We start from the raw sequence: 23,521 nt of genomic DNA on the forward strand, positions 1-23,521 counted from the left end.
CTTCTACTGCTTTGTTAGATGCTCCTGTTGATTCTACTGCGTTAACTGTCTCCCTACCTGTTGTGACTGCGACGACTTCTCGTCTATCTGAGATCAAACAACGCATTCTTTACCGAACTCCTTCACCAGAAACAGATGTTTTCAATCTCGAACAACAGATTCTATGTCTACAAACCGACCTCACCAACATATCTGAATTGGTGCAGCGTATGTCTTGTGAAAACCTTGTGGAAATCACTGGTGCTAAAGACTTCCGAGAGCGCATGGGTAAACACATCTATCTCACTAAAAAGACAACGGACAAGATATATGTTGAAGCCTCCATCTTCAGACAAAATGTATCAAGAACTCACAACGCCCTCCTACTCGCTCAAACTGATATACTTTCTCGAATCACTGAGCATGACGATCTTTTTCGATCGCTCTCTACTTCTGTGGAACTTCTGGATGCCAAGATTGATTCTGAAAATCAATCTATTACCGCCTTAGATAATCGCATCTCCTCTCAGACTCCTTATCTAGAGATGTTGTGGCCGCTGATGCCAAAAAGGGGGAAGATAGAAGAGATCAAGAAGGAGTTAGGCAAACAGAAGATGAGGCTGAACCTTCCAACAGAAGAGATCAAGAACCTCAAAATGAAGAAATCATTTACAGGGACATTGGAACCAATTAATTTGCTTACCTTGATACATCATTATTATCATTATCTGTTTATTTAAATGATTATCTGTTCATGTTATATCTTTCTACTGTTTAGGTTTTGGCATCACCACAAAGGGGGAAATTGTTAGATATGAATTTTATTGTGGCGATGGTAACTAAAACCAGTAGACCAGCAGATCAGAACAACTAGATAGTTTATCAGTAGCTGCTGCTCTAGTAAAAACCAGTAGAAAGAGGGCTAACTATACAAACCAGTAGAGAACACTTTCTAACGTTGCTACCTTAATTGTTCCCGTTAAAGTGTTCCTAGTACCAGCATTAATTGCAGCATTAAATACTATACGGAGTCATTTAATGCATATTACCAAATTGAGTATAAAACAAGACTGATTGTTTTATAGCTTTTCTGCAGGAACCTATTTCGGTAATAAAGCTGATTGTATCAGTTATCTGTAGACTTCTCTGTTTATGAACGTTGAACTCAGTCGATTATATATACTTGGATCAAATCCTTGTTCGATACGACACTTCGCATAATATCATTTTTCAAGGAACAAAGCTACTCTCTTATCAGAAAAATATCATTCATTCTTGAGCGTTGTCAAGTTCAACACAAATAAAAGTAGCACACGCTTCATAGCTTATATCTGATCTTGTTAAAGATCATCTTGTGCTACTAATTCTGACACTCTTCACAATCTTTACTACATCAATATTTTATCAGAAGAGTCTGTAATCTGAAAAGAGTCTTTTCAGAACTTTGTGTTCCACATTTGTGTAAAGTTGAGAAACTAAGAGTTTCAATAGGCTGAGGTGTAAGTCCTTCTGAAGTGGGTGTGTACAAATGTTGTACTGTAATATCCAAAGTCTTTTAGTTATACCTTCTGGAAACAGAAGAAGGGGAGACGTAGAAGAGTTTATCTTCGAACTTCCATAAACAATTGTTGTCTACTGCTTTATTGTTTTTCAACTACTTCATCAGATTATTTCCGCACATTCTACAGTAATCAGGTGAAAGTTTTCTCACAAGATCAACTACTATCCTTAACAGGATTCTAGTACTTCATCATCACGAAAAACGAGTAGAGTTTATTCACCCCCCCTCTAAACTCAACTTCGATCCTCAACAGATTTTTTGTACAAATCAGTACCTGACACATACTATAAATTAGTTTTAACTCCCTAAAAAGATAAATTTACATTTTTGCCCTTTTATTATTTAAATAAAGATATAATTTTACCCACCAAATTAATTGTGTGTTTTCCATCCACCAAAGTATTAGTACCTATTATGAGGTTTCAGATACTTAATTGTGTTATTTGAATACTCCAGATTTGTAAAAAAATACTATATTTTTGAAAAAAAATCACCTTAAATTCAATCATTATTGGTTTTTCATTAAAAATTCATTATCATGAATTATTCATGTCATTTTATTTTTTAAAAAAATATATTTCTTCACTCATCATGAAATAAGATTAAGTACTTATTTTGACATATAAAGTATCTATTTTGAAGTTTCAGATTATTGATTTGGCTATTTAAATACTCCAAATGTGTAAGAAAATACTGGATCTTCGAATGATCACCATAAATTCAGTCATTGTTTTTCTTTTCATGAAAGGTGTATTTGGATGACATATTCATCTCATTCAATATTTTTTGTAAAAAAAATCAAATTCCAAACTAAGCATGTAAATTTTAAAATACTTAGTTTTACTTGAGAAATACCTATTTTGAGCTTGCAAATACTTGATTTCGTAAATGAGATACTCGCAATATGTATTAAAATACTGGATATTCGAATAGACAAAGTAAATTCACCAAGTATTGGTATTTCAATAGAAAATGTATTTGGATGACATATTCATCTCAAATAATATTTTTTTTGTAAAAAAAAATTCTCAAATAAACATGAAAATTTTAAAGTACTTAGTTTTACTTGAGAATTACCTAATTTGAGTTGTCAAATACTTGATATCATAAATGAGATACTCACAATATGTATTAAAATATTGGATATTCCGAATAGGCAACGTAAGTTCTCCAAGAGTCCAAGTATTGGTATTTCCATGAAATATGCATTTGGATGATAAGTACCTAATTTGAGTTTGTAAATACTTGATTTGATATAGAAGATACTCATAATATGTAATAGAATACTGAATATTCAAATATGCAACGTAAGTTTACCAAGTGTTGGCTTTTCATGGAAGATGTATTTGGATGACATATTCATTTCATTTAATATATTTTTTGTAAAAAAAATAAAATTTACCAAATAAGCATGAAAATTTTAAAGTACTTAATTTTATTTGAAAAATACCTAATTTGAGTTGGAAAATACTTGATTTCTTAAATGAGATCTTTATAATATGTATTCAATATTGGATATTCGAATAAGCAATATAAATTCTCCAAGTATTGGTATTTCCATGGAATATGCATTTGGATGAGAAATACTTGATTTGAGTTTGCAAATACTCGATTTGGTACATGTGATACTCATAACATGTAATAGAATACTGGATATTCGAATATGCAACGTAAGTTCATCAAGTGTTGGCTTTCTATGGAAGATTCTTTTGGATGACATATTTATCTCATTAATATATTTTTTGTAAAAAAAAAACCAAACAAACAAATTCTCAAATAAGTATGAAAATTTTAAAGTACTTAGTTTTACTTGAGGAGTACATAATTTCATATTGCAAATACTTGATTTGGTACATGAGATACTCATAATACGTAATTCGAATATGCAACGTAAGCTCACCAAATATTGGTCTTTCTATGGAAGATGCATTTGGATGACATATTCATCTCATTTAATATTTTTTTATAAAAGGAAAAAACAAATTCTCTGATAGGCTTAATTTAATTGTGGTGATGATAGTCAAAACCAATAGATCTCGTTAGTAAACCAGAAGATAATATAAAAACATAAGTTCTCGTATCGCCTTAACAAAGCAGTACTCTTCATGTACTTACCAGCTTAGAAAAATAGAAGCAGAACTTGACTTTTGCTAAATCAGAACCTATCGGCCATATATTAAATATTACCATTACTTTACCAAGTACGAGTATTAAATGCATCACTAATGCTGAACAAAGTCATTTAATAAGTTTTACCAAATGTGGTATGAAACAAGACTAATTATTCTGAATCTTTTTGCAAGAACCTTTTTAGGTAATAAAGCTGTTCCTATCAGAAGTCAAAGAAGCCGTTTTATTTATAGACGTTGGATTCAAGACTTCTATAAATACACAAGATCAACGACATTTATAGGTTACCGAAACAACGTTTACATTCTCTTATATACGAACGTCGATTTGAGCACTCAAACTAACTTATCATCTTCAAAGCTCAATATTGATACCATCAAATAATTGAATTTGAGTATTTAAATGGTAAAATCAAGTATTTGTGGACTTGTATTAGGAATTATTTGTATTAATTTAGGTATCACATTGGATACTTCTCAAGCAAAACTAAGTATTTTAAAATTTCAATACTTAGTTGAGAATTTGTTTGTTTGTTTTTTTTACAAAAAAAATATTAAATGAGATGAATATGTCATCCAAATGCATCTTTCAAGGAAAAAATAAACACTTGGTGAGTTTACGATCCATATTCGAATATCCAGTATTCTATTACATATTATGAGTATCTCATGTAACAAATTAAATATTTACAATATCAAATTAGGTACTTCACAAATAAAAACAAATACTTTAAAAAATTTATGCTTAGTTGGAAAGTTGTTTTTTCTTTTACAGAAAAAAATATTAAATGATATGAATATGTCATCCAAATGCTTATTCAATGGAAATATCAATACTTGGTGAACCTACGTTTCTTATTCGAATATCTAGTATTTTAATACATATTGTGGGTATCTCATTTACGAAATCAAGTATTTGCAAACTCATATTAGATACTTTTCAATTAAAACTAAGTACTTAAAAATTTTCATGCTTAGTGGATAATTTGTTTTTTTAATTATTAAATGAGATGAATATGTCATCTAAATGTATCTTCCATAAAAATACCAACACTTGATGAACTTACGTTGCTTATTTGATTATCCAGTATTTTAATACATATTGTGAGTATCTCATTTACGAAATCAAGTATTTGCAAACTCAAATTAAAATATTTCTCATTTAGGGAGTAAAATAAAGTATTGGTAGATTCGAATTAGATATTTTTTGTACTAATTTAGGTATCACATTTTAACTTCACAAATGACACATCAAAAGTCACTCAATATTACTTGAAACTATATTATTTTATATTCCAAAATAATCAAAATTGAGTCTTAAAAAGGTAAAATCAAGTATATGAAAAATTAAATTAGGTACTATTTGTACCAATTTAGGCAGTACGTTTTTTATTCACAAATCTTAATAAAAAAATATTCAATACTATCTTCAAATTATATATTTTGACATACTCAATCGAATTTGAGTATTTAAAAGGTAAAATCAAGTGTTTGTAAACTCGAATTGTGTATTACTTTTATTATTTTATGTATCACATTTTTGCTTCGCGAATGTCATCATCGGTGTCACTTAATATTAACTTCAAATTATATTTTGACATCCTCAAATAATTGGAAATGAGTATTTACGGGGTAAAATCATGTATTTATATACTCTAATTAGATACTCTTTGTACCAATTTAAGTATCACATTTGAACTTCACAAATGACACAATCAAAAGTCACTTAATATTACTTGAAACTTAAGTATTTTCTTAAACATTTGAAGTATTCAAATATCCAAATCAAATATTTGGAACTCGAAAATAGGTATTTTAGCCATCAAAATAAGTAATTTTTCTATTCAACAATGAGTGAGAAACTGTGTTTTTTCAAAAATTAGATGACATGAATAAGTCATCTTAATGTATTTTCAATGAAAATACCAACAATTATTGAATTTATTGTGATAGCTCGAAGATCCAGTATTTTCTTACACATTTGGCGTATTCAAAGAGTAAAATCAAGCATTTGGAACTCCAAAATAAGCATTTTGTTGGTCAAAATAAATACTTAATCTTATTTCATGATGAGTGATGACCTATGTTTTTATTTTAAAAAATAAATAAATTGACATGAATAAGTCATCTTAATGTATTTTTCATGAAAAAACCAACAATGATTAAATTTATAGTGAATGATCGAAAATATAGTATTTTCTTATATATTTAGAGTATTTAAAGAGCGAAATCAAGTATATGAAACCCCATAATAGGTACTTGGTATGTCAAAATAAGTATTTACTTTTATTTCATGATAATTGAGAAATAATATGTTGAGGATCGAAGTTGAGTTTAGAGGGGGGGTGAATAAACTCTACTCGTTTTTCGTGAGGATGAAGTACTAGAATCCTGTTAAGGATAGTAGTTGATCTTGTGAGAAAACTTTCACCTGATTACAGTAGAATGTGCGGAAATAATCTGATGAAGTAGTTGAAAAACAATAAAGCAGTAGACAGCAGTTGTTTATGGAAGTTCGAAGATAAACTCTTCTACGTCTCCCCTTCTTCTGTTTCCAGAAGGTATAACTAAAAGACTTTGGATATTACAGTACAACACTTGTACACACCCACTTCAGAAGGACTTACACCTCAGCCTACTGAAACTCTTAGTTTCTCAACTTTACACAAATGTGGAACACAAAGTTTTGAAAAGACTCTTTTCATATTACAGACTCTTCTGATAAAATATTGATGTAGTAAAGATTGTGAAGAGTGTAAGAATTAGTAGCACAATATGATCTTTAACAAGATCAGATATAAGCTATGAAGCGTGTGCTACTTTTCTTTGTGTTGAACTTGACAACGCTCAAGAATGAATGATATTTTTCTGATAAGAGAGTAGCTTTGTTCCTTGAAAAATGATATTATGCGAAGTGTCGTGTCGAACAAGGATTTGATCCAAGTATATATAATCGACTGAGTTCAACGTTCATAAACAGAGAAGTCTTCAGATAACTGATACAATCAGCTTTATTACCGAAATAGGTTCCTGCAGAAAAGCTATAAAACAATCAGTCTTGTTTTATACTCAATTGGGTAATATGCATTAAATGACTCCGTATAGTATTTAATGCTGCAATTAATGCTGGTACTAGGAACACTTTAACGGTAACAATTAAGGTAGCAACGTTAGAAAGTGTTCTCTACTGGTTTGTATAGTTAGCCCTCTTTCTACTGGTTTAGTTTTACTAGAGCAGCAGCTACTGATAAACTATCTAGTTGTTCTGATCTGCTGGTCTACTGGTTTTAGTTACCATCGCCACAATAAAATTCATATCTAACATAATATTTTGTTAAAATTATATTTTAAATGGAAAAAAATAATATAATTTTTATGGATAAAATAATATATTTATTTAAATAATAAAGGGTAAAAATGTAAAGTTTGCTTTATGGGTAGTTAAAACTAAATATATAGATATGTCAGGTACTGATTTCTAAAAAATAATGGCTAGGTACTGAATTTTAATTGAAACATCGACAGATGTATTTTTGGAAATTTACCGTAATTTTATTATGAATCTTTTATGCTATATTTGAGAGGATGAATTTTGGTTATTTGTATTGTTTACGATGAAATAATAAAGTAAATCTTAAATTTGCATATTATTTATATATGCATTAATAATATAAAGTATAATTGATTTCAAATGACATAATTATTGAATGAACTTGAAATTCAATCTTATTAACTTGAAATAATATATAAACATACAAAATATAAATTTGAATTTTGATGATCTTACTTTTTAAAAACAACCGAAATAAATTTAAAATTGAATAAATTCAAGAGCAAAAACTTGGTGATAAGGTCTATTGGGAATCCAAGAAAGCCAAATAATAATAATATTATCCATTTAAAATTTGGTGACGTCTGCTTTAAACAATTGGGGTTTTTTTTAAAAAAAATATATAAAATTAAAAGATCGTCATAAAAATGTTGGAAATTGAAAATCTTTATGAAATTAGTGCAATCCAAAAAATATATATTAAAAAAGAGAATAAATTTGTGATGGCCAATTTCCTCCAGGTGATAGGTAAAGCCCGTAACACGCGTCTCTTCCACCGCATCACAGACCATGGACAATAGCACGTGGGTGGGCTCCTCTCTCGACCACAACACACAGCTGCAGGTTACAGTGATGATTGGCTTCATTCTCCGCCTGCTCTTCATTTTTCTCTTGCCTACCTTCATTTTAGAGCCTTGGTTTTCGGCCTCCCACCCTTGCACCAGTCCACCAAAACAGGTTTGCATGGTGTGTTCTCTTCATCTTTTGATTTCTGCCGTCGTTCACAAGCCAGATCTCGTTACTAGAGAACGCCTATCGGTTGAAATTCCGTCCCCACGAACAATTTTATCTGAAAAATCTTACCTTCTGGCTGAAAAGTTGAAGAACCCACTTGGAGTTGTACACTCTTTTTCCGTTTTTTGTGAATTGAAAGTGCTGATATGCATTCTCTAGATCTCTCCGCTTGCTGCCCTTTTCTTTTCTCCGTAATCTTTGAATTGTTTTGTAGATAGATAGCTTTTTCGATAGTAGCATGCAAGCGCATTTGCTGCTTCGTGTTCATTATTTGTTGCCGCTTCGTGTTCGATATTTGTTGCTGAATAATGTTACTGTTAGTGTAGATGTCCCGCAAGACAACGGTTTGCTAGTGAATTTATTGACTCAAGTGAAATAAACAATCTTTATTTTAATATAATTTAATTTTTTATGGTCTTGTTTTACTTTATCTGTATACCTATGCAAACAGCATAGATAAAGTCCTTGATTATGCTTTAATACAAATGAATCGTAATTCGATGTTGAAACTCATTTCTAAACACTGCATATTCTAAATTTGTTCCTAGTCGATTCAGCCGCCTAAAACAGGGATAAAGGCCGCTTGAGCTCGAGACCAGTATCTGTGATGTTGTGTACTGCGTTTCTTGGTAAGGGCATGGAGATGTCCAAACATGCAGATGGGTAATCATATGATGATTATACCGAACAACCCTCCCTCGGACTTTTCAAGTGATTATCATTCATCGAGAGGATAAGTCCTGGTTATGATTGTACATCATTAGTCCTTACGACCGGGGACAACACTGAGGCTCTATATGCTAGGGCTGTGCTTTGACTCGTTTACCAACTCCAGGAGAGTCATCAGTTGGCGAGGTTGGGTACAGTTGCGATACATATAGGAGCCAGTGCATTGTAGTCGGAGATTCACCGCTCACCTACGGGTGTGGATATCCTATGCGATCTGATGTAATAATAGTGCATGGAATCTCTGGCCAGAGTATGAGATGTACATTGGAGAAGGAGTTCTCCAATAGTACACGCGATGCCACTATTATAGTTATCACATAGTTATCGAATTATTATGCAACACTCAATGAACCAATGGTTGCAGATTCGATCAGGATATATGAGATGAAGGGACCGTATTGTACGTTAATCATAATCGACTGGTTCTTGCAGGCACTATCAGTGATACCTAAGGATCATGGGGTGATGCTACTAGACGCTCTTACCATGATCCGATGAGTGCAATCAGAAATGAGTTCTGACATTCTTGATCAAGGTGTTGATGAAAAGAATGAGGCTAACTAGGGTAAGCCCGAATAAAGGATTATGTCCTGAATCACAAAGAGTTGTGAACCCACGGCTAGCTGTATCCCTGAACCATTGAGGGTCACACAAGCACTGGATCGTTTGTTCTCGTTGAGAGAATAAATTCAAGAAGTTGAATTTATATTATATAGTAAATTCAAGGAGTTGAATTTATGATAATTAAATTTTGAGAGAACAAATTCAAGGAGTTGAATTTATAACATTTGAGAATTTAATTTATTAAACTCAAATGTTGGGTTTATTAAATATTAAATTTTGGAGGTGATAAAAATACAAGGAGTTGAATTTATAATTTAAATAATAAATTCAAATATTGAATTTATAATGTATTTAATTTATTGAGCTCAAAGTTAAGTCGATTAATTAATAAATTAAATATGATGGATAATATGTTTAATGGGCTTGTAGGGGTACAAGTCCAACATATTAAATAATTAAAATTTTAATGGGCTTTGATTAAATTAATTAAATTAGTTGGACTAGCCCAAATAATTAAATCAAGTCCATTAATATTAATTATGTAATTAGGTTATAATTTAATTATATATAATACATAAAAGGTCAAACCCTAAATCCATCACCAAGCAATTTTCGAGAGACCCACCTCCAAAAAGAAATTTAAAATGCGGCCACTTCCTCTTGAAGGAAAATTTTGAGCCGTCTCTCTTAATTTTCTCTCCTACGTTAAATCTCTTTCACATATTCTAGTTATGTTTGAAAGAGGAACAAATATTTCAGTCGTTGACCGGATTAGGAGATCGAAGAATGTTCGTATGGATTTACAACAAGAGCTACGTCAGCTAATACCGGAGGAGTTAGAGCCAAGTGAAATTATTCACCAAAGGTATAAAATTTCAACGCCCTATGAATGTTTTGAAAACCATACGAGTGTCCAAATATTATTTTGTTTTTAAAAATAAAATAAAAATTTTAAACTTCTGCTGCGTTTGGGCACGTAGAAAACCGAGATCCAACAGTGGTATCAGTGCCAGGTTTTCTGAATCGTATGATTTAAATTATATTGAATAATTTATTTCTAACCACACAAGAAAATTTTCAGAAAAAACTGATGCACCATAAAATTATTTTTCGTATTTTCGTAACAAAAAACAAAATTCGTGCTCTGCCCGGAACTGTTCTGGGCAGATCGAGCGCAGGGCTGCGCGCGCAGCGTGCGGGTGCGGAGCGCCGCGCGCGCACGCGGAGCGGCGCAGCGTGCGGAACGTCCGCACGCTGTGCGCCGCCCTGCGCGGCGCACAACGCCGCACGTTGCGCGCGGCGTTGCGCGCACAGGTTGCTTCCACTGCCCGAAACGTTCGGACAGCGGGCGGGACTTCCCAGGATCGTCTCGGGAAGCGTTCTGATTGGTGGGCTTGAATTGTTTGGGCGCATGGTGCAATTTTCTGATTTTTCAAAATTTTGGGTAAAATTGATAATTTTGAAAATTGGTTCAATTTTTATTTTGGAAAATTTATAATTTTCTTGTAAAATAAATAATTAAAATATGATTTTAATTATTTATAGTAAAAATGAGTTTTTACAAGAAATCCATTATTATTGATTTAATTGGAAATTAAATAAAAGAATTTATTTAATTTATTAAATCTTTTAATAATTGTTGTGGTTAGTGATAAATTATTAGATATATGATTTATCAATTAATTAAATTGTTTAATTAAATTGATGTTAATATTTGATATTAAATGCATGAAGGATGATCGAGAGCCTTGACCAATGTGTTAGGTGTATGTTAGGATATTTTACTGTTTTATTTGTTTTTTTTAATATTTGATATTATTAAAGTGGGCCTGGTTTATGGCCTGTTCCCACCCCATGAGATGTATCCCTTATGTTCCATGGCTATTTAAATGTAATATTAGAAATAGTGGGAGATCAAGACTGGAAGATGGTGGGCCCGATGATCAAGACTAGGGCTGCAAACGAACCGAACATGTTCGCGAGTTTTTCGAGCCGGCTCGATAAATATTCGATTCGTATTCGAACTTATCGAATTTGAGCCGAACTCGAACACGTTCGAACTTTTTTTCGAGCCGAACTCGAGCCCAAATTATTTTGTTCGATAGCTCGCGAATAGTTCGCGAGCCTTAATATTTTATTAATATAATATAATTATATATATATATATATATACATTTCGAATATTTCGAGCATTTCGAGCTTTCAAACCTTAATATCCGAGCAATAATTCGAATAGTTCACAAATATATTCGAATATTTCGAGCCGAACTCGAACTCGAACTTCATTTCGAGCCGAGCTCGAGCCCAAATATTTGAAATTATCGAACTTCGAATCGAGCTCGAACTCGAATATACCTATTTCGAGCCGAATTCGAGCCTGACTTTTTTACTATTATTCGGCTCGATTCGGTTCGTTTGCACCCCTAATCAAGACGAAGACTTGTAAAATATTGGAAGCTCTTGTAATAATTGCATTTGCATCCCTGCATTCACCTAGGTTTTGGACTAGGATCCATGTATGGCTCACATGGATCTAATAGTGTTGGCGATCGATCATCCTTATTTATTGTTGAATGTCATATTATGATATATGTGATATATATTAGTATGCATGTATGTATATTATTATATAATATAGATGCATGAATCCGGCAAACATACAAACTCATGGCACGCGATTTTTAAATTAAAATGATGAGACAATTTTAAAATTAAAATCCCACATTTTGAATAAGATTCAAAATTTATATCAAACCGAAAAAGTAAAAATTAAAAGAGTTTAATTTTTCTTTGCCTTCCATCAACCGGGGTTGCATTTTGATCGCTACCCGCGGACAGTGTCTGGCTCATTTTATTGGGGAGGCCTGTACGCCGGAAAGCTGTGACTTCCACCGGACATATGATGTGAATTGAGTGGAACTCCCATGACTTCGGCTCATATTATTGGGAGAACTCATGGCGACCGTCTATTACAATTCAACGTTGATGGGTCGGTTTGACACGCAAAAATAAACGACGTCATATTATTGGGTCCTTATTAAACGTGAGGCAAAACATGCGGAGTTTGCATAGGGATGCAATTGGACTCTACCTTTTAGAAATTATAATTGGATGATATTATTCGGGATTATAATTGGCTAATTGGACTCTACGTGCCTACTAAAGAAATACGATTTCCCTTTTTCATCAGAGGGTGGTGGAATTGTCAAAATAGTAGGAGGGTAATTTATAAAATGAAATCCATTTTTGTTATTAACAAGCTAATCGAATCTAATTTTCAAGACTGGTTGGGAAAATTGTTCTGAATTCAGAGAAAATGACATACACACTAATATCACTCTTGTTGAACTGACAAAGCATGCAAGATGGTAGGACCATAATATGCAAGCTAAAGTGTAATGTACTCGCTTTTATGTCAAATGAACTGTAGGGATAATTTGAGGAAATGTTAAATGTTGCTGACACTCGAATAAGCATGTAAGAGTTGCATGGCACATGAAACTCGTACAGTGATGCACACCATTTTAAAGCTCATGACTACATGCATGCAAGATGGGGCTCTGGCCCATGAGCATGGTGTACATATGATTGGGCTTATTGAGGATGTGGTGGGCCTGGAATATGTGATTCCTAACGAGTTACTAGGTAACATGAATTGTTGTCTTTCTCTTCCTCATTTGACGGGGTGATGGTGAACTTAAATTTGAATAAGATAGATGATAGCCTTGATGAGCTAGTCAATACGCTTATAACTTATAAGATCACCATAAAACATGAAATTATTGTTTTTCTTATGGGCATCTCGTCAGACGAAAATGGCCCACAAGGTAAGGGAAAGAAATGTTCTGCCCCTCACAAGAAAAACAATCCCAATAAGAAGAAAACTCTGAAAGACACTTAAAAGGCATACAAAGCCCGATAAGTCAGAACATATTTATTTCACAGCAAGAATTCCGGACATAAGAAATTATATGCGCCAGAAATGTTCTGGAAATGATAAGCGAATGTCCAAGTAAACACGATTTCAACAACAATGTGGGGCCCCGGGTCCGATATCTAATACTAATAATTTTAAATGTATCAAACCGAACGATTTAATAAATACATAATTTCTTGTTCACAAACTGACATAAACATCGTCAGAATAATTTAAATGTCTCAATTATTTGAAATAAAATTTTCAAATGACAACATAAAGTAGTGAACCAAAGAAATCCAAACATTATCAAATAGCTCCTAAGACCCGAGAATCCCACTCTAACTCGTATCACCTCGCCTGGAACTGGACTCTGGCATCCCAAGCCTCGCCTCACCTACCGTCAAGCACATGAAAACAAGAGGTAGCCGACATGCCGGTGAGTATAAACCCAGTATGATACAATCAATAACATATGAGAATTAAAATTTCAAATATCTCATATACAATTCATAAAGATGCAATATAATGCAATGCATGATCAGAAGCTGTGGGCTATCAATAAATCTCAAGATCAAGTGAATCATCTGGTCATAGGGTACCCAAGGGAATAGAATCACCCAGAAACATCCACCGACTCAACCGCTCAGGGTGGGGTGCTGTGTTCTACAATCCCAAGACTATGGTGCGCCTATAGAGAGTGTTCAGGCCATAGCAGCGACCTCCGCATACACTATGCCAACTCAACTATAGCCCCATACGTCCAACAAATCAATATATCAAGGCGACCTCCGCCATATCAAATCTGAATCAAAAACTGGCTCAATATGCAATGCAATGATGCAAATCAATATCATCATTTCGAATTCATAATCAACTCATCTCAATACAACAATCATCATCAAATCACCAATAATTCATCGAGCCATAGAGTTTTCAATTTAAAATAAAAATGATACTTTTTACCTCGTATGTTATCGACCGTAACATACCTTTCAAATATTACCAAAAGAAGATCGAAATGTGTAGATGAGAAGTCTTCAACCTCTGAATTCTACTATAACTCAAGAACTCGGATCATTTATCAAAACAGAGTAGTTTCTGTTCCAAAATTCATAATCAATTCAATACGGCTTCAAATCAATATCCACAATTTATATATTCAAGAAAACTCAAATTCCAACAATTGCGTAAAGAAATAATCCATATCATTTCTTAACCGTAATATGAGATAAAAATATTCATTGAATCATTTTGTCAAACACTTGGCGTGCATGATAAAGAGTTAGCTCCTCTTCAATTCCATTTCTTATCAAAAATATCAATACAACAATGCCATCAACATCTCAATAATCATCAACCCATATCAATTAATCCATATACCAACACCATCAACAAACCCATAACATCTCCAACACCAAAAACTAAGAACAAACTAGAACAAAATCTTACCTTAGCTTCCTTGAACCCAAAACTATCTTGATCTCACTTCAATAATCCAACAAAATGCTTGAATCAAAGGAAGGAAATGAAAGGAAAAGGAACCCTAGCTTCCTTGCTCTGAAGAAACCGAGAGAATGGAAAGAAATGAGAGCAAAGTGAAGTCTCCACCTATTTTATACCTTAAAACACCAAAAACACGACTTTACTATTCACAGACCGCGGTTGCGCTAACCTAAGCACCGCGGGTGCGGTGTGCCTTCGTCAAATCATCCAAAATTTTGATAATCAAGACCGCGGGTGCGGCAGAGTAAGGACCGCGGGTGCGCTCTATACTCTGCGCACATCTTCTCCAAAGATCGCTTCAGAAACGCCTCTTCCGGCCAGAATTAGGAAATGTGGTAAACTACAAAGTTGTAGCCCTATGTCTTGGCTTTCATCTCCCAAAATTTCAGCTCATTTGGAGGTCTGAGTAAAACGTTATGCCAATTCTCCCAACATGTGTCATTGTAGGAACGACGATACGTACGACACACTTCGGGGCGCTTTTGGCTCGTCTTCCCTAATGATTTGAACAAAACTCAAAACTGGAAAGTTATAGCCTTATGTCTTATCTTTCTATTAAAAAAGGCCTCACATCAATTGGATCAATATACAAAACATTATGCTAAAAACCACAACTTGTGCCATATTTTTCATACCGTTTCTGCACATCCATTACCTATTTAGCTCAAATTCCACCTTTGATTCTACCCATCCATTATCTATTCCATTCTATAACATCATTACCATTCATATCATAACGTAAGCCAAGAACCATCACAAATACTGCCATATTATATCAAAATTCGGGCATTACAATTCCTCCCCTCTAAAAGTAGATTTCGTCCTCGAAATCAATGATCTCTTTCAAGTCTAACATGTAATAATCAATACTGAAATTAAAACCGAGAATAGAAGCGTACTTCATTTGAATAACTCTGGATATTTATGTCTCATTTTATCTTCTAACTCCCAAGTTGCCTCCTCGACACCGTGTCTGTTCCACTGTACTTTAACCAATGGTATCAATTTATTTCTGAGTTGTTTATCTTTCCTGTCTAGAATCTGAATCGGTCTCTCAATGTAGCTCAAAGTCTGATCTAACTCAACCTCATCGGGTGGAAGTACATGAGAAGGATCTGGATGATATTTCCTCAACATAGACACATGAAAAACATCATGAACACATGATAATGCAGGAGGAAGAGCTAATCTGTAAGCCAAATCACCAACACGTTCCAAAATCTCATACGGACCTATGAATCTCGGTGATAATTTACCTTTCTTTCCAAATCTAACTGTACCACGAAAAGGAGATATTTTCAGAAAAACTCTGTCACCTTTCTCAAAATTCAACGGCCGTCTTCCGATGTTCGCATACTTAGCCTTTCTATCCTGAGCAGCTCTCATACGACTCTGAATCAATTTCACTTTCTCTGTCATATCTTTTATCATATCAGGTCCTACAATTGGTGCTTCAGATAAATCGTCCCAATATAGAGGAGATCGACATTTCCTGCCATATAGTGCTTCAAATGGTGACATTCCAATACTCACTTGATAACTGTTGTTATAAGAAAACTCAACAAGTGGTAACGAATCTTGCCAACCAATAGCAAAATCCATTACTACAGCTCTCAGCATATCCTCTAATGTCTGAATAGTACGTTCTGACTGTCCGTCTGACTGAGGATGATATGTTGTACTCAAATGCAAACGAGTACCAAGAGCTTCTTGTAAACTCTGCCAAAAATGAGAAGAAAATTTGGGATAACGATCTGATACAATTGACTTAGGAACACCATGCAATCTCAAAACTTCTCTGATTTACAATCTGGCCATCTGATCATGCCTATATGTCATCTGATAAGGAATAAAACATGAAGACTTGGTTAATCTATCAACGATAACCCAAATTGCATCGCAACCCCTCGACGACCTCGGCAATTTTGTGACAAAGTCCATGGTGATATGATCCCACTTCCATTCTGGAACTTTAAGACTATGCAAAAGACCTCCTGGTCGCTTTCTTTCTGCTTTCACTTGTTGACAATTTAAACAACGAGAAACAAATTCTGCTATGTCAGATTTCATTCTTTTCCACCAAAATTGTTTCTTCAAATCATTGTACATCTTTTTACTTCCAGGGTGTACACTGAATTTACTGCAATGAGCATCACGCAAAATCTGCATCCTCAACTCTGGAATATCAGGAACTACAATACGATCATTCACAAACAAAATACCCTCATTATTGACCTAAAATTCTGATCGATGTCCTGATCTGACGAGTTCAACTGATTTCTGAATGCTTTGATCTAACCTTTGGGCCTCTTTAATTTTAACAAACAACTATGGTTCTGCCTGAATCATAAATACTCTTACAGGTTGAGTATTTTCCACAAAATTCAAACCAGAAAGACAACATTCTTCTACTAGATCAGATACACTGCTAGTGATCAAAGACATATTACATACTTTTCTGCTCAAAGCATCGGCTGCTGCATTCGACTTACCCGGATAATATTTTATCTCACAATCATAGTCTTTCAACAAATCTAACCAACGCCTCTGTCTCATGTTTAGCTCTGCTTGTGAAAAGAGGTATTTCAAACTCTTATGATCAGTGAATATCTCAAATTTCTCACCATACAAGTAGTGTCGCCAAATCTTTAGCGCAAAAACCACTGCTGCTAGTTCCATATCATGCACTGGGTATCTAGACTCATGTGGCTTCAACTGTCTTGAAGCATAGGCAACAACACGACCATGTTGCATTAATACACAACCCAATCCTTGAAGTGAAGCATCAGTGTGCACTGTAAATCCTCCTACACCTGATGGAATAGTTAGAACTGGAGCACTAGTCAATCTCTTCTTAAGTTCAACAAAACTATTCTCACATGCCTGTGACCAAATAAATGGTGCATTCTTTTGTGTCAACTGGGTAATTGGCCTCGCAATCTGTGAGAATCCTTCAATAAATCTTCGATAATATCCTGCCAAACCCATAAAACTACGTACCTCAGGAACTGATGTCGGTCTAGACCAATTGATGACTGCCTCAACTTTACTCGGATCAACTGATATACCTGCACTTGAAATCACATGTCCAAGGAATACCACTCTATCCAACCAAAACTCGCATTTGGATAATTTAGCATACAACTTTTCAGTTCTCAAAATTTGCAAAACAGCTCTCAAGTGCTCGGCATGCTCAGATTCAGATTTTGAATAAATAAGAATATCATCAATGAAGATCACAACAAATTGATCTATATACCGTTGAAACACACGGTTCATCAAATCCATAAATACCGCAGGTGCATTGGTCAACCCAAAAGGCATAACCAAAAATTCAAAATGCCCATACCTGGTACGAAAAGCAGTCTTAGGCACATCTGCCTCTCTAACTCTTAACCGATGATATCCGGATCTTAAATCAATCTTAGAATATACTGAAGAACCCTGCAACTGGTCAAATAGATCATCAATCCTTGGCAAAGGATACTTATTCTTTATTGTGGCTTTATTCAACTGTCTATAATCAACACAAAGCCTCATAGACCCGTCTTTCTTCTTCACAAATAAAACCGGAGCACCCCAAGGTGAAACACTTGGTCTTATATATCCTTTAGCCAATAGATCCTCAAGTTGTTCCTTTAGTTCCTTCAGTTCAATTGGCGCCATCCTATAAGGAGCTCTAGAAATAGGCTGTGTACCTGGCATCAACTCAATGTTGAACTCAACCTCTCGGACTGGAGGAAATCCTGGAATTTCATCTGGAAATACATCTGAAAATTCACTAACAATTGCAATATCTGCCAATTTAGGTACTGACCTTGAAATATCAATCGCATAAACCAAGAAACATTCGGCTCCTTTCTGCAACAAACGAGTCATGGACAAAACAGATATCAAAGGAATCTTAGCTCGAGAACCCTTACCATAGAACGTCCAGTGATCTGTCATATCAGGTCTAAACTTAACAACCTTCTGAAAACAATCTACAGTAGCCCTGTATCTTGTCAACATGTCAATGCCAACTATGCAGTCGAAATCAGACATCTCCAATACAATACAATCAAACTCAATAACATTATCCTCATAACGAAATTCACAACCATTTATCATTTCAGCTGACCTCATCATTTTGCCCAGTGGAGTAGAAATAGATAATGTAGATGATAATGGCATAGAATTCAATGAATGCAATGTGACAAAGTGTTCGGCTATGAAAGTATGTGATGCACCAGTATCCATCAAAACATAAGCAGGATAACCTGAGAGAAAACAATTACCTGCAATGACATTATCTGGAGCATTATTTGCCTCATCCTCAGTGAGTGCAAAAACTCGAGCATGTTGTCTAGGTGGATGTCCTACTCTGTGGCCACCACTCTGTTTGTTCTGATCTGACCAGTTTGACTGCTGATAAGAATGAACTGTAGGGGTCTGACGATTCTGGTGAGGTGTCTGTCTCGATGATCCCCCACTCTGAGACATATCACTGCCACGGTTAGGACACACTCGAGCATAGTGTCCCACCTGGTTACACAAGTGGCAAGCTCCTGAGATTCCTCTACACTGATCGGTATAATGTCTACCACCACATTGACCACAAGTCGGACTTGAATAACCAGTACTCTGAACTGAACCAGACTGTCTCGATCCACTAGAACTTGAAAAATTACTGCCATGTCTCTTAAATTGCTTCCCTCTAGCCTTGAACTGCTCTCTAATATTTCCACTGTTACCGCCACTATTACCCTGTCTGAACTGCTGTCGGAACTGTGGCTGTTGGGGTCGTTGCGAATACTGAAAACCTCTCTGCCTAATAATTCCAGTTTCAGCTCCCTTGGCTCGATCAAGAGCCTCAGCAAAAGTGTTAGGCCTTCCAGTATTAACCAGGGTAAAGATATCAGGATTAAGACCATTTATGAAATGATCGGCCTTCGCTTCTTCATCGGATGCTACATGAGGAGCAAATCTCAGTAAATTCGAGAACTTAGCAACATAGTCCTCAATATTCAGATTTCCCTGCTTTAAATTTGCAAACTCGGCTCCCCTATCTTTCCTGTAAGAGGTAGGAAAGAAACGCTGATAAAATTCAGATTTAAAAATATCCCAGGTAACAATCGTACCTCGCCCCTCTAAAGCTTTCTTGGTCATGATCCACCAACTCTTAGCAACATCTAATAACTGATGAACAACTAACTTTATTCTACGATCATCTGGATACTCAAGAGATTCAAATAATTGATCTATATTCTCCAACCAGTTCTCACACTCGAATGCATTCTCGGTACCCTTCAACATCGGTGGGTGCAAAGACTGAAATCTGGCTAACAGTATCTCCATCGGAGTCGGAGTTATATCCATCTGAGTATGAGTAGCACTGCCCTGATCTTGTGCCACTGGTATGTCCTGTCTAGGTCTACCACGACCTCTACCTCGAGTAGCCATGTCTGATATAAAATAGATCAAACACATATAAAATCACAATCTCATAATCATCTCAATCTTGTATCAATCATCTCTGGCTCTTGAGACTCAACAATCTCAAAAATCTCGAATAAAGCTCAACAATATAATATCTCAATTTAAATCATGTATTTCACATCATAGCACAATGAAAATTCCAGCAAATATATCACATGATCAAGAAATTAAAACTGACTCGATCTACCCTGTTCCCAAATATCTTACGCTCTGATACCACCTAATATGGGGCCCCGGGTCCAATATCTAATACTAATAATTTTAAATGTATCAAACCGAACAATTTAATAAATACATAATTTCTTGTTCACAAACTGACATAAACATCGTCAGAATAATTTAAATGTCTCAATTATTTGAAATAAAATTTTCAAATGACAACATAAAGTAGTGAACCAAAGAAATCCAAACATCATCAAATAGCTCCTAAGACCCGAGAATCCCACTCTAACTCGTATCACCTCGCCTGGAACTGGACTCTGGCATCCCAAGCCTCGCCTCACCTACCGTCAAGCACATGAAAACAAGAGGTAGCCGACATGCCGGTGAGTATAAACCCATAATTATACAATCAATAACATATGAGAATTAAAATTTCAAATATCTTATATACAATTCATAAAGATGCAATATAATGCAATGCATGATCAGAAGCTGTGGGCTATCAATAAATCTCAAGATCAAGTGAATCATCTGGTCATAGGGTACCCAAGGGAATAGAATCACCCAGCAACATCCACCGACTCAACCGCTCGGGGTGGGGTGCTGTGTTCTACAATCCCAAGACTATGGTGCGCCTATAGAGAGTGTTCAGGCCATAGCAGCAACCTCCGCATACACTATGCCAACTCAACTATAGCCCCATACGTCCAACAAATCAATATATCAAGGCGACCTCCGACATATCAAATCTGAATCAAAAACTGGCTCAATATGCAATGCAATGATGCAAATCAATATCATCATTTCGAATTCATAATAAACTCATCTCAATACAACAATCATCATCAAATCACCAATAATTCATCGAGCCATAGAGTTTTCAATTTAAAATAAAAATGATACTTTTTACCTCGTATGTTATCGACCGTAACATACCTTTCAAATATTACCAAAAGAAGATCGAAATGTGTAGATGAGAAGTCTTCAACCTCTGAATTCTACTATAACTCAAGAACTCGGATCATTTATCAAAACAGAGTAGTTTCTGTTCCAAAATTCATAATCAATTCAATACGGCTTCAAATCAATATCCACAATTCATATATTCAAGAAAACTCAAATTCCAACAATTGCGTAAAGAAATAATCCATATCATTTCTTAACCGTAATATGAGATAAAAATATTCATTGAATCATTTTGTCAAACACTTGGCGTGCATGATAAAGAGTTAGCTCCTCTTCAATTCCATTTCTTATCAAAAATATCAATACAACAATGCCATCAACATCTCAATAATCATCAACCCATATCAATTAATCCATATACCAACACTATCAACAAACCCATAACATCTCCAACACCAAAAACTAAGAACAAACTAGAACAAAATCTTACCTTAGCTTCCTTGAACCCAAAACTATCTTGATCTCACTTCAATAATCCAACAAAATGCTTGAATCAAAGGAAGGAAATGAAAGGAAAAGGAACCCCAGCTTCCTTGCTCTGAAGAAACCGAGAGAATGGAAAGAAATGAGAGCAAAGTGAAGTCTCCACCTATTTTATACCTTAAAACACCAAAAACACGATTTTACTATTCACAGACCGCGGTTGCGCTAACCTAAGCACCGCGGGTGCGGTGTGCCTTCGTCAAATCATCCAAAATTTTGATAATCAAGACCGCGGGTGCGGCAGAGTAAGGACCGCGGGTGCGCTCTATACTCTGCGCACATCTTCTCCAAAGATCGCTTCAGAAACGCCTCTTCCGGCCAGAATTAGGAAAAGTGGTAAACTACAAAGTTGTAGCCCTATGTCTTGGCTTTCATCTCCCAAAATTTCAGCTCATTTGGAGGTCTGAGTAAAAAGTTATGCCAATTCTCCCAACATGTGTCATTGTAGGAACGACGATACGTACGACACACTTCGGGGCGCTTTTGGCTCGTCTTCCCTAATGATTTGAACAAAACTCAAAACTGGAAAGTTATAGCCTTATGTCTTATCTTTCTAATGGAAAAGACCTCACATCAATTGGATCAATATACAAAACATTATGCTAAAAACCACAACTTGTGCCATATTTTTCATACCATTTCTGCACATCCATTACCTATTTAGCTCAAATTCCACCTTTGATTCTACCCATCCATTATCTATTCCATTCTATAACATCATTACCATTCATATCATAACGTAAGCCAAGAACCATCACAACTACTGCCATATTATATCAAAATTCGGGCATTACAAACAAACAAAAGAAAGTTAGATGATCCAAATCCCACACAAATATGGCACGCTAGACTAGGTCATATTTCCCAAAGAAGGATGCACAAGCTAGTGGGAGAAGGCATGTTTGACTTGTTAGACATAAATTCTCTACATGCTTGTAAGTCCTGTTTAAAAGGAAAAATGACTAAGACTCCATTCAATGGAAACGTGGAACGTGCACATGGTCTATTGGATTTGATCCACACAAACGTTTGTGGCCCGCTAGGTGTTAGCACAAAATATGGGCAATCCTACTTCATTACTTTTATTGATGACCGTTCGAGGTATGGGTGAGTTTATTTGATAATACACAAATCTGAAGCATTTGAAAAGTTCAAAGAATTCAAATCTAAAGTAGAAAATTAGCAAGAAAGAAGTATTAAGGCACTTCGATCTGATCTAGGTGGAGAATACTTAAGTGCTGAATTTTTGGGTTATCTAAAAGAGAATGAGATTCTCTCACAGTCGACTCCACCAGCAACATCATAATTGAATGGTGTTTCTGAATGTCAAGAGAACCTTGTTGGACATGGTTCGATCAATGATGAGATTCACTGAATTGCCTACATCGTTTTGGGGCTTTGCGCTTGAAACTGCGGCAATGTTGTTGAATAATGTTTATACTAAAGCAGTGGATAAAACACCATATGAGATATGGATGGGAAAAACTCCCAAGTATTGTTACATGACAATAGAGGATGTCCTGCTTACGTGAAGCCATCAGTGAGAGACAAATTGGATAGTAGATCTACTTTGTGCTACTTCGTAGGATATCCAAAAAATTTTGTTGGATATTATTTATATCATCCCAATGAAGCAAAAGTGTTTGTTTCAAGAAATGCCACCTTTTTGGAAAAGGAATTGAGTTTAGAGGGGGGGTGAATAA

General features: G+C 35.0%; 1 protein-coding gene across 1 annotated transcript; it reads right to left on the minus strand.

Annotated features, from left to right (window-relative positions):
- Positions 1 to 13,525: 13,525 nt before the first annotated feature.
- Positions 13,526 to 21,453, minus strand: LOC140836159 (uncharacterized). Its single transcript, XM_073201567.1, has 3 exons — positions 21,306 to 21,453; positions 19,007 to 20,173; positions 13,526 to 13,620 (listed from the first exon to the last, which is right to left on the minus strand). The coding sequence occupies exons 2-3, from the start codon at positions 20,169 to 20,171 to the stop codon at positions 13,565 to 13,567; spliced, it is 1,221 nt and encodes a 406-aa protein (XP_073057668.1). The 5' UTR covers positions 20,172 to 20,173; positions 21,306 to 21,453; the 3' UTR covers positions 13,526 to 13,564.
- Positions 21,454 to 23,521: the final 2,068 nt, after the last annotated feature.

Source organism: Primulina eburnea, chromosome 7 (assembly GCF_022965805.1).
Source record: "Primulina eburnea isolate SZY01 chromosome 7, ASM2296580v1, whole genome shotgun sequence".
In the NCBI taxonomy this organism is placed as follows: domain Eukaryota; kingdom Viridiplantae; phylum Streptophyta; class Magnoliopsida; order Lamiales; family Gesneriaceae; genus Primulina; species Primulina eburnea.